Raw genomic sequence first — 13,014 nt, 5'->3', positions numbered from 1 at the left:
TTTTGGTGTGGCTTGCAATCCTTTGTTGAAAATCAGACATGTTAGCTAGGGGAGCATATATGAAGGTAAATAGGCCTATAGTGTGAGACTTCATATTAGATTAGCTAGGACCTGAGTTGTTTGAAATTTTAACTCTAGGTACTAGAAACATCAAATTCCTCTAGTGACCTTTCACTGTGTCCCTTCTTGCCATCAGGTTTTACTTTTACCTTTCTGCTGCTCCACACAGTTTGCTTCTGGAAATCGGCCAGCTTGGTATTCACTCTTCCTGCTCTGTATTTGTTGTTACTGGGATATAATCTACTTCTATGGGATGCAACAACCATCCACAATGCTGAACATGCAGAAATAATCCAATCCTCTGTGTAACACAACTCTACATGCTTACAAATCCTTTAAAGAAACTTTATAAGAAAATAATTTGGATTACCTTCAATCTTTTCTCCTTTTCCCATACAATAGATCGAATGATGGAAAGTATAGTTGGAGAGAACATGAGTATGAACATCAAAGGAAGGAAACTACCAGTGAGTAAAAGTACTCCGTCATCAGGATAAGCTGGATATGGAAATCTCTGTACAAAGATGCTGACATTGTCAAACAACTGTTTAGCACTGCTCTCATGATACACAATGATGGCCTTATCTAAGGCATGCTGTATAGCCAGGAATCCTTCTCTGATGTACCCTATATGATAAAATAAACATCATCAAGTAAAACATGCTAAGGAACATCTAATCAGACACATGCAAAAAGCAAGGTAATTCAAGTCAGTCACAGCTTATCACATATAGAACCTAAACTTAGTGTTGCATCAGGGCTAACTGAACATAATAGCTCTGAGAACCTATTATAGTTCTCACACAGAAACAAGGGTTACTTCTTCAGATTGAATCTAATTCACATCTTCTAAAAATTAAATATATTTAATAAAAGTGGTAGATTTGGTAAATGTAATTCATATTTACAAAAAATGCAACTTTAAACACTGGTGAGATGAAGACTTGGAAATGTAAAATAAAACGTGAAAGTCAGATTGACAGATATATATAGTGAATAGTACAGTTTAGACCCCAAGGAAAATTGTTTCACTGAAACCAAGTTATCCATAAAGCTAAAAGGCAGTTTAGGATTTAACTTGCTTTTCTTTTACTTATTTTTTCTACTTGGAATGTGCTTTTAATTTACAAATCTAGAGTCTTATGCATTGGTAAATTAGGTGAGACTAAAAAAAAAATGATTACACTTGGGATAGACTCAAACTGCTTTTTTAAAAACTGAAGAATAGTTGATTTACAATAATGTGATAGCATCAAGTATACAGCATAGTAACTCAAGCACATTTTTTCAGATTATATTCGACTACAGGTTAGTATAAGAAACTGAATATAATTCCATATACAGTAAACTCTTATTGTTTATCTATTTTATGTATTTTGTAGTTGTTCAGTTGCTCAGTCATGTCCGACTCTTTGTGACACCATAGACTGCAGCATACCAGGCTTTCCTGTCCTTAACCATCTCCCAGAGCTTGCTCAAACTCATACCCAATGAGTTGGTGATGCCATCCAACCATCTCGTCGTCTGTTGTCCCCTTCTCCACCTGCCTTCAATCTTTCCCAGCATCAGGGTCTTTTCTAATGACTCAGTTCTTCACATCAGGTGGCCAAAGTATTGGAGCTTCAGCTTCCACATCACTTCCAATCAACATTCAGGGTTGATTTCATTTAGGATTGACTGGTTGGATCTCCTTTCAGTCCAAGGGATTTTCAAAAGTCTCCTCCAACACCATGGCTCAAAAGCATCAATTCTTTGGTGCTCAGTTACTTTTATGGTCCAACTCTCAGATCCATACACGAATACTGGAAAAGCCATAACTTTGACTATATGGACTTTAGTCAGCAAAGTGATGTTTCTGTTTTTTAATAAGCTGTGTAGGTTGGTCATAGCTTTTCTTTCAAGGAACAAGTGTCTTTTAATTTCATGGCTGCAGTCACCATCTTCAGTGATTTCAGAGCCCAAGAAAATAAATTCTATCACTGTTTCCATTGCTTCCCCATCTATATACAATGAAATGATGGGACCGGATGCCATGATCTTAGTTTTTTGAATGTTGAGTTTTAAGCCAGCTTTTTCACTCTGCACTTTCACATTCATCAAGAGGTTCTTTAGTTCCTCTTCACTTTCTGCCGTAAGGGTGGTGTCACCTGCATATCTGAAGTTATTTGTATTTCTCCCGGAAATCTTGATTGCAGCTTGTGCTTCATCCAGCCTGGAATTTTGCATGATGTACTCTGCACATAATTTAAATAAGCAGGGTGACGGTATACAGCTTTGACGTACTCCTTTTCCAATTTGGAACCAGTCTGTAGTTCCATGTCCGATTCTAAATGTTGCTTCTTGACTTGCATACAAGTTTCACAGGAGGCAGATAAGGTGGTCTGGTATACCAATCTCTTCAAGAATTTCCCACAATTTGTTGTGATGCACACAGTCAAAAGCTTTAGCACAGTCAATGAAGCAGAAGTATGTGTTTTTATGGAATTCTCTTGCTTTTTCTATGATCCAACAGATGTTGGCAATTTGATCTCTGGTTCCTCTGCCGTTTCTAAATCCAGCTTGAACATCTGGAAGTTCTCAGTTCACACACTGTTGAAGCCTAGCTTGGAGAATTTTGAGCACTACTTTGCTAGCATTTGAAATGAGTGCAATTGTGTGGTAGTCTGAGCATTCTTTGGTATTGCCTTTCTTTGGGATTGGAATGAAAACTAACATTTTGCAGTCCTGTGGCCACCGCCGAGTTTTCCGTTTGGGGGGACTCTACATGGCACGGCTCATAATTTCATTGAGTTAGACAAGTGATCCATGTCATCAGTTTGTTTAGTTTCCTGTGACTGTGGTTTTCATTTTGTGTGCCCTCTGATGTATGAGGATAAGAGGCTTGTGGCACCTTCCCTGATGGGAGGGACTGGCTGTGTGGAAAATTTGGTCTTGCTCTGGTGGGCAAGGCCATGCTGAGGAAATATTTAATCCAAGTTTCTGCTGATGGATGGGACTGTGTTCCCTCCCTTTAGTTTGGCCAGAGGCCAAACTGTGGTAAGGGTAATGGTGACGTCCTTCAAAAGGACTATGGAGCCTGCCGGGCTTCTCAAGACTGTTGTAGTCAGTGCCCCTGGCCCCACAGCAGGCCAACGTCGACTCACGCCTCCGCCGGAGACTTAAGGACTCACAGGCAAGTCTGGCTCAGTCTCTTGTGGGGAGACTGCTCCTTTCCCCTGGGTCTTGGTGGGCACAAGGTTTTGTTTGTGCCCTCCAAGTTTTTTTCCCCAGTCCTGTGGAAGTTCTGTAATCAAATACCACTGGCTTTCAAAGTCAAATTCCCAGGGGGTTCTCAGTCCCTTTGCTGGATCCCCAGTTTAGGAACTCTCTTGTGGGCCCTAGAACTTCTGCAACAGTGCAAGAACTTGTTTGGTATAATTGTTCTCCATTTCATGGGTCATCTGCTCAGTGGCTCTATAGTGGAGCTAATGGTGACCTCCTCCAAGAGGACTTATGCCTCACACCGCGCCACCCAGGTCTGATGCAGCCAGAGCCCCTGTCCCCGTGGTAGGTAACTGCTGACTCGTGCCTCTGCAGGAGACAGACACCCCAAGGTCGGTCTGGCTCAGTCCCTTGTGGAGGTCACTGTTCCTTTCCCTGGGTCCTGGTGCGCACAATTATTTTTGCATCCCCTCAGCATCTGGCAGGTCTGAGACTTGATTTTAAACATGATTGCACCCCTACTACTGTCTTGTTGGGATTTTTCCTTTGCCCTTGGATGCTGGCTATCTCTTTCTGCTAGGATCCAACATTCTCCTGTTGATGGTTGTTTAGCAACTAGTTGTGATTTTGGTATTCTTGCAGGAGAAGATAAGCACACATCCTTCTACTCCAGTATCTTAGAAGTTAATCAGTTTAAGGCAAGGATGAGACTTTAATCAGGGAGCCATCTGACCGAGAAGATGGAGGGCTAACATCTCAAAGTAACCATATTATCTGGGTCTGGATGCCAGGTTCTTTTATAGATCAGAGATCAGGGGGAGGTGAGGAAGCAAAGTAAAAAGGCCATTAATCTTGCAAACATCTCCTAGAATGGCAAGCCTCAGGCAGGGGATGTGTTCATTTCTTCCCGCCATTGACAGGTGGACAGAGTTCTGAACAAAGGCACTTTAGTTTAACAGTCAGGCAGATGGGTAGGACTCTCTGAGGCAGAGCATTCTGTATGATTATAGTAACAAAAGCAATGAAAAGCAAGTCAAAGAAACAGTTTCCGACATGGAGTCAGCATTGGCTTCTTCTCCACAACATATTCGCATTCCACTCAAAGCATCTCCTTTTCTTCTGAATTCATGCTGAGGTTTCTCCCCAGAAACATCCTCAAGTCCAAGACACTTGGTTTAGAGCCTCCACAGTCATTCCCTCAAGTATGGAACCTTTTGGAAACGGAGCTATGGTTCTCACTGCTGAAGCGGCACTCCAGGCTATGGGGTGCAAGCTTGGCTTGCCCTGCCTCTTCTGTGATGCCCTTGGTCTAAGAAGCTGCTTGCATATGCCTTCTGCTAGCTGTAGTTGCATACTGCATTTTATGTATGAAAATGAAAGTGAAGTTGCTCAGTTGTGTCCGACTCTTTGTGACCCCGTGGACAGTAGCCCACCAGGCTCCTCCGCCCATGGGATTCTCCAGGCAAGAATATTGGAGTGAGTTGCCATTTCCTTCTCTAGGGGATCTTCCCGACCCAGGGATCGAACCCAGGTCTCCTGCATTGCAGGCAGACACTTTAACCTCTGAGCCACCAGGGAAGCCTAGTTACTAATTTTTTAAGGCTGGGAATCAGAATTAATTTTATACTTTTCAGTTTTTCTCGTATCAACATATAAACATTATAGAGTTATTTCTAAGCATTGCTTTTCTTTAGCTGTATCCTCCTAATTTTTCTCCTGAAACTTAAGATGTTATTTTTGGGAGGAAAACACCCTTTACACTTCCTAGATTCAGATGACTATTTCCTTTCCTATGGTAGGGAATTTTTTTTTACTATAATCTCTTCAAGTATTTTATCAGTCTCTTTCTCTTCTCCTTCAGCGATCACTATACTTTGACTGCAGATGAGTTTAATGTTGTCCCAAAGGTCTCTAAGACTGTCTGCATTTCTTTTCATTCTTTTTTCTTTATTCTGCTCTGCAGCAGTGATTTCCACCATTCTATCTTCCAGCTCACTTTATCCATTCTACTGCCTCAGCTGTTCTGTACTTTATTCCTTCCACTGTCTTTTTCATTTCAGTTATTAGATCATTCATCATCACTGTTCATCCGTTCTTTAGTTCTTCTAGATCTTTGTTATACATTTCTTGTACTTTCTCTATCTGTACCTCTATATCCCAAGATCTTGCATCATCTTTATTATCATTGCTCTGATATTTTTCAGGTAGATTGCCTATCTCCTCTTTATTTAGTTGGTCTTGTAGGGTTTTACATTTCTCCTTTCTGTAACACATTTCTGTTATTTCATTTTGTCTAACTTACTGTGTTTGTGGTCTCCACTCTGAAGGCTGTAGGATTGTACTTCCTCTTGCTTCTGGTGCCTGTCCCTTGGTGGGAAGGTTCAATCCAGGGGTTTGTGCAGCTTTCCTGGTGGGAGGGAGATGAGTCTTGTTCTTCTGGTGGGCAGGGCTGTGTCAATGGGCGTGTTTTGGGGTGTCTGTGAGGTTAGTTCAACTTTAGTTATTCTAAAGTTTAGTTAGTTCCCCCTGTCTACTAATGGGTGGGGCTGTGTTCCTGTTTTTTTGGTTGTTTGGCCTGAGTCGTTCCAGCACTGGAGCTTGCAGGCTGTTGGGTGGGGTTCAATATTGGGGCCAAGATGGGCAACTCTGGCAAAGCTCATGCTGATTAATATTCTGGGGCTGGAAATTCTCCAGTGGTCCAGTAGGTAGGACTTGGTGCCCCCACAGTAAGAGCTCAGGTTCCACCCCTGGCTGGGAAACCAAAACCCCACAAGTTACATGGCATGGGCAAGAAAACAAAAGAAACAAATGATAAATGAACAGACAGACAAAACCAAGACAAACCATAAAAACAACCCCCCCCCAAAAAAAGAAGGAAAACAACCAAAGAAAAAATTCCAAACCAAAACAAAGAATAAAAACAAAACAAAGCCCCCGAGAAGCAAAGATAATAATACAAAAAAACAAAAAACAGAAAAACAAAACAAAAATTAAAGTAAAACAAAAAAGAAAAATACAAAGTATGTTTAAAACAAACAAAAAATAACATTACAATTCCCTGTGGCCTCTGCTATCAGTGTCATTGCCATCCTTGTGAACCACAGTCAACCACCACCTCCTCAAGAGGCCCTCCAAGACCTCTAGGTAGGTCATGAGACCTCCTGTGGGCACTGTGGTGGGAGCTCAAATTCTGACCTGGCCCAACTTCTGCATGTGTGTGCCCACAAAGTCCACAGCTGCTAAAGTCAAACCTATCTCAGTTGTGGGACACTCACTGTCCATTTAGATGTTCCACAGGTGCTGGGTTTACTAAGTCCATCACAGGGATTTAACCCACACCTTGTGCAGCTGCAAGAAGCGGTTTCAGTTCTTCCTTAGTCACACAGCCTCTGAGACTCAGCTTAAGTTTGGGCACAAAATTTGCATGTGGGCCACCCTCAGGCATCTGCTCCCTGTTCAGATGAAACGGGGTGAGGGCGTGTTTGATTGCTTAGGTGGGAGGGAGAGAGGCTGGTGTGTGGGTACAGAGGCCTTGATGGTGGCCCCACCCTTTGGGTACCACTCAGGGTGCATCCCTCTGAGGGGAGACAATGTTTCCTCTGGGAGCAATCAGGCTGCAGAGCGCCTCAATTATGTCCCTTGAGGTTGTCTCCATGCAGCCGACAGAAGTCTTCTTAGTTGCGCTCTCCAAACCCCATGCTTTAGCGCCCAGTCCCTGCCAGCACTGGCAGACACCATCTAAGACTGAGGCATGGACCATCCTGTAAATCTTGCTCTGCCCTGCTTGCCACAGACCAGCTGCCGCACTCCTTTCTGATAGCCCTCAAAGCTCTCCTATTTCATCTGATCTTGAGGAAGAGTGAGGGGACTTCCCTGGATATGATAACTTCTCCCCTCCTTCAGCTTCCCCCCAGGGGTGTGAGTCCCACCTGTTTCTTTTTTTCTTCCTTCAGGAAAACTCCCTGGGGTTGGGAATTCCCTGGCAGTCCAGCGGCGAGGACTCAGCACTCCCACTTGGGGAGTCTGGGTTCAACCCCCAGTCAAGGATCCAAGATCCTGGCAAGCCATGTGGCCTGTCCAAAAACGAAATAAACAAAACAGACAAACAAAAATCAAAACAAATAGCAAAAATAAAACAAAACAAAACAAAGAAAAAAACAAGAAAACAACAAACCAAAAACCAAAACAAAACCAAAACAACAACAAAACAAGAAAAAAAAAAACAACAAACAACCGCATAAAACCAAAAAGATATTCTCCGAAGAAAATAAAAATAGAATAAATGAAAATTAAAAAAGACAAAATTAAAAAAAAAATAAAACAGGAACAACAACAACAAAATTCCCTGGGGCCTCTGTTGTTAGTGTCCTTATCGCCACGGTGAGCTATAGCCAACTCCCACCTCCCCAGGAGATCCTCCAAGACCTCTAGTTAGGTCACTGGACCCACTATGGGTAGTGTGGAGTCAGCTCAAATTTTGACATGGCCCATCCCATTCCCTACCCTGTGTACGTGGCCACAAGTCCACAGCTGCTAAAGGCAGACCTGACTCAGCTGCAGGCTCAGCAATTTTCCATTAAAATGTTCTCTAGGCGCTAAGTTCACCAAGCCCCCTGTGTGGGATTAATCTATGGTTTGTGAAGCTTGAAGGAAAGATGTCAGTTCTTGCTCAGTCTCACAGCCCTAGGGCTCTGCTTTGGTTTTGGCTGCATCTCTGTATTTGGTTCACCCACAGGTGTCTGCTTCTTGCCCAGCCAAAAAGGGGTTAAAGGCAGAAACTGGGGGGAGTACTGACCTGTTTCCCACCATTTTGCTACACATATTTTTTTCTGCCCTCTTCTATTTCTGAAGGATGTTAATTATACAGTTTATTTTAGTACATGGCATTATGAGGGAATGTTCTAATCTCATTGTTTTACATGTAGCTGCCCATTTTTTTCAGCGTAACTTATTAAAAAGACTGTTTTTTCTTCATTGTATATTCTTACCTATATAAACTGACTATAGGTCTGCGGATTTATTTCTGGGATCTCTACTCTGTTCCACTGGCCTATGTACCTGTTTTTGTGCTGCACCATTCTGTTTTGATTACTGTGTATTTGTAGTGTAGTCTGAAGGCAGGGAATATGATAGCTAGCTTCAGCTTTGTTCTTTTTTATCAAGCTTGCTTCGGCAATTTGGAGTCTTCTGGTTCCATATAAATTTTAGGATTGTTTGCTCTAGTTCTGTGAAAAATCTCATAGGTATTTTGAAAGAGATTGTATTAAATCTGTAGATTGCTTTCAGTATGGCCATCTTAGCAATATTAACTTGCTAATTCAGCAGCATGGACCATCTTTCCCTTTCTTTGAGTCATCTTTAATTTCCTTCAACAATGTTGTATAGCTTTGTTTTTTTTAAAAAATAGAAACTTTTTTCTATGAAGGAATTGCTGTTTTTGGGCTTCAAGAGATTCTTGTGTGGTTATAAAATTGAAATATCAAGCATTGAGGTTTCTCATTCCTTCTTTGATATATTTAGTACCTATCCAAGGAAGGTCCCCCTGAGGAGGACATAGCAACCCACTTCAGTATTCTTGCCTAGAGAATCCCATGGACAGAGGAGGCTGATAGTTTGCAGTCCATATGGTCTCAAAGAGTCAGATATAACTGAAGTGAATTAGCACGAAGCAGTAGCTGTCTTAATATTCTGCTCACCTATTTGTCAATCCTTCTTAATCTCTGTATCCTTGTCTTCTTTTCTTTACTCTTCCTTAATTTAAATATTACCAAACATGCTTCATCCACCCTTCTTTTCATAACATATTCCCACTAATAGTATGGTATTAAGGAAACCCAAGCACATACTGCCTGGTGTCAAGTAATATAATACTCAAAATCAAGAAGTGAAATAACAAAACAAAATTCAGATGTCCAATGCAAAAAAAGGGTCATTCTCTGAAACATTGCAATCAATTATACAAATTGTGAAATATAGGTCACAGTCATCTTTATTCATCAATAGAAACAAAAGTTTGTGTTAGATTTAAACAAATACCAAAGATGAACATGAGTGTCATTACTTGGAGAGTGTCATTACTTGAAGAGATGCATCCACTACCATATCATTTCTCCTATTCAAACTAAATATTGCTATGATTTTGTCTCTCATAACTTCCAGGAAGAGATTTCATATTCCTTCACTTTACACATTAGATATTTAATGATCTATTTGCCTCTCAGCTTCACCTCGAATAGCCTCCTGTATAAGTCTCTATTCTCGCTATAAAAAAGAAAACAAAATACCATGTAGTCCTCTGAATGTGGCATCCTATCTTGATGTGTTCATGATCTTACTTGCACTATGTGGAATAGTACTCATTTATCTCCATCTAGCTAATTCATATAGTTACTCGTAGACTCAGCTTAAATTCTTTCTCAACAGACTACATAAAGATTATTTTTAATGACTGTCTAATATGTTCATCTATTCTCTTACTGGTTATGGCGTTTCCAATTTTTGTTGCTAATGCTAAAATGTGCATAGATTTTTTTCTTCTACTGAATATTTGCTAAATATTAAAAGCTCAAGGGCTTCCCTGGTAGCTCAGGGAAGAATCCACCTGCAATGCAGGAGACCCCGGTTTGATTCCTGGGTTGGGAATATCTGCTGGAGAAGGCATAGGCTACCCACTCCAGTATTCTTGGGTTTTCCTGGTAGCTCAGCTGGTATAGAATCTGCCTGCAGTGTGGAAGACCTGGGTTTGATTCCTGGGTTGGGAAGACCCCCTGGAGAAGGGAACAGCTACCCACTTCAGAATTCTGACCTGGAGAATTCCATGGCTGTATCGTCCATGGGGTCACAAAGAGTCGGACATGACTGAGTGACTTTCACTTTCACTTTGCATATAAATCTCAGGTATAGTTGGTAAACTCATATTACACATTAAGGGCTTTTCAAGAAAATATGCAATATGAAAATTTGAATTAAAAATTATCATCACAAGTTTTAAAGTTTTAGATCAAATCAACAGAATTATACGTAGACATGAATATTCAAATAATACCAATAAATTAAAATATATGTATTTGGAAAGCAGAACACTAAACCACAATTAAATAAAGATAAGCGTATTGGTATAAGAATTGAAAGAGTTGCCCTGGTGGCTCAGTGATAAAGAATCCACCTGCCAAAGGAGACATGGGTTTGATTCCTGGGTTGGGAAGTTCCTCTGGAGAAGGAAATGGAAACCTACTCCAGTATTCTTGCCTGGGAAATCCCATGAACAGAGGAGCCTTGCAGGCTACTGTCCACAGGGTCACAAAAGATTCTGACATGAATTAGAGATTAAATAAGAACAAAGCATAATATACATACATGTATTATATATTCTCTCTCTATATATATATGTTAGTTTACCAAATGTATAAGATTTAGTAATTTTTATATAATATACATTTAATTTAAAAATTACAAGAATAAAGTGATTTATTTCATATAATTATATAGATACATATATGTGTACATACACATATACACATACACACATATATACACACAATATAAATAACATATATATTATTATGCAAGTGTAATAAAAGTTAAGTATGTATATGCATTAAGAATCTGCTCACCAGGACCTCCTCCATCATGATGATCTGGATTCCTGGGTCCTACAGAGGGCCTACTAGGAAAAAGTAAGGTTGTTTTCCAGCCTATCTCGTCTGGCCATATGATAGTCCTCTGTATAGCAGCAAAACGGAGACGATACTTTACCTAGAAGTAGCAGCAGAAAACAAACAATGTTTAAAACCAAACTAAACTGAAAAGCAAATATTAGAAAATAAAGCAAAGTTAAATCCACATACGAAACCATGTGATTTGAAATTGAGACTCATCTGATATGAAAGTGGTTCTGAATGCCTGCAAGTGACAGTGACTCCAAGCACAACAAATATAATCCAATCATATTTATATTTTAAGTCCTCTCCCAATGCAGACAGTTCACAAAAAGAAGATATACAGGTGGCCCACAAATATACAAAAAGCTTCTCAATGTCACAGAATGGAATAAATACAAATTAAAACTACATTGATATCTTTCTTACCTGTCACACTGGAAAAGTCAAAACATGCTGTGTTAACATACTGCGTTGACAAAGCAGTCAACGGGCACTTTAATACATTGCTTGTAGTATGCAAAATGGCACAATAATAATGGAGAATCTGACAATGTTCCACAAAACTATATATGCATGCATTGTTTAATTCAGCAATCTTACTTTCAATAACAGACTTGGAATATAAACCTCAAACAGTATGGGAAAAAAACTACATGCACAAGGTTATTTGTTGTAACATTATTTGTTGTGGAAATACAGCATACTGGAATCAACCCAACTGCTCATACATAAAAGACTGCACAAATTACAATACAGAGTTCTGTATCTGCTCAAGGTATAGTCAGAAAACAGAAACTAGATAACCTAATGGATAGGTTATACTATCTATACTAGATAACCTAATGAATAGGAGAACTCTAAGATATCAGATAGAGACAGAAGGAACTAGTCATTGGCCCTAGGACTAAGGAAACTAAACCAAGGGTTTGCAATTATTAAAAATTGCGAACTTAAATGAGAGGTCATGTAGGGATGAAAAATCAAGCCTCAAAGGAGGGGCATATATCAGCTAGTACTGGGTTATAGAGCTTGAAAGAGGGGACTTTGGACAGGGACCTTGACTTCTGAAAAGGAGCTCCAGTTGCCTAGTGCTGGGTATCTTTGAGAGGGTGTGACAAGGTTGATATTGAAAAGCGTTGAGCAATCTTCAAACTGCATTTGTCTGCCGCTATGAGAAAGAAAATGCTACTGACAAAAAAGAGAGATATTTCTGGGGTGTCATTCACAGCAACTACAAGCAGCCAGAAAGCCAACAGAAAAGTTCAAACTACTTTTTTTTCTCCAAGTCTGGCTTCTAATGTCTTTTATTAGCTGAGTCCCATAGGTGGCTGAAAAAAGCTGTAGCATCAAAAAGCAAAGTAGAAGAATGGATTTATGGCTCAAAAAGAAAAAAGAAAAAAAATTACTGACAAGTATGCTACCTTTTCCATAAAAAAGGCAAAATCAGGTGTGCATATATGATTTATATTATACATCAGGGGTAAGCTTAAATATATATATACCTATATAAACTTGTATATATGTAATATCTATATACTTTATCTATCAATATACTTAAGTTTTGGATGCACTGCAAAGAAAGTTAGACTTCAGCACACTTTCAGCCAAATAGTTCACCATTTACTAGATTTTAATATTTGCCTATAGTTTTTTTTTTTTTTCCAGTGGGTTTTGTCATACATTGATATGAATCAGCCATGGATTTACATGTATTCCCAATCCCGATCCCCCCTCCCACCTCCCTCTCCACCCGATTCCTCTGGGTCTTCCCAGTGCACCAGGCCCGAGCACTTGTCTCATGCATCCCACCTGGGCTGGTGATCTGTTTCACCATAGATAGTTTACATGCTGTTCTTTTGAAACATCCCACCCTCACATTCTCCAACAGAGTTCAAAAGTCTGTTCTGTAATTCTGTGTCTCTTTTTCTGTTTTGCATATAGGGTTATCATTACCATCTTTCTAATTCGCATATATATGTGTTAGTATGCTGTATGTTCTTTATCTTCTGCGCTTACTTCATCTGTATAATGGGGCTCCAGCTTCATCCATCTCATTAGACTGGTTCAATGAATTTCTTTTTAATGCTGAGTA

The 13,014-nt window shown here is 40.0% G+C and overlaps 1 protein-coding gene across 1 annotated transcript in view; it reads right to left on the bottom strand.

Annotated features, from left to right (window-relative positions):
• The window catches only part of LOC122433545 (phospholipid-transporting ATPase ABCA3-like), a 224,824-nt gene that overhangs the window by 199,000 nt on the left and 12,810 nt on the right, over positions 1-13,014 (bottom strand). The window contains exons 4-5 of the mRNA XM_043456582.1: positions 10,875-11,016; positions 431-687 (exon numbers count right to left, since the gene is read on the bottom strand). Coding sequence (XP_043312517.1) covers positions 431-687; positions 10,875-11,016 — 399 coding nt within the window. The remainder of the gene's footprint in view (positions 1-430; positions 688-10,874; positions 11,017-13,014) is intronic.

Source organism: Cervus canadensis, chromosome 32 (genome assembly GCF_019320065.1).
Source record: "Cervus canadensis isolate Bull #8, Minnesota chromosome 32, ASM1932006v1, whole genome shotgun sequence".
In the NCBI taxonomy this organism is placed as follows: Eukaryota; Metazoa; Chordata; class Mammalia; order Artiodactyla; family Cervidae; genus Cervus; species Cervus canadensis.
This window is presented reverse-complemented; position numbering and strand designations above follow the sequence as displayed.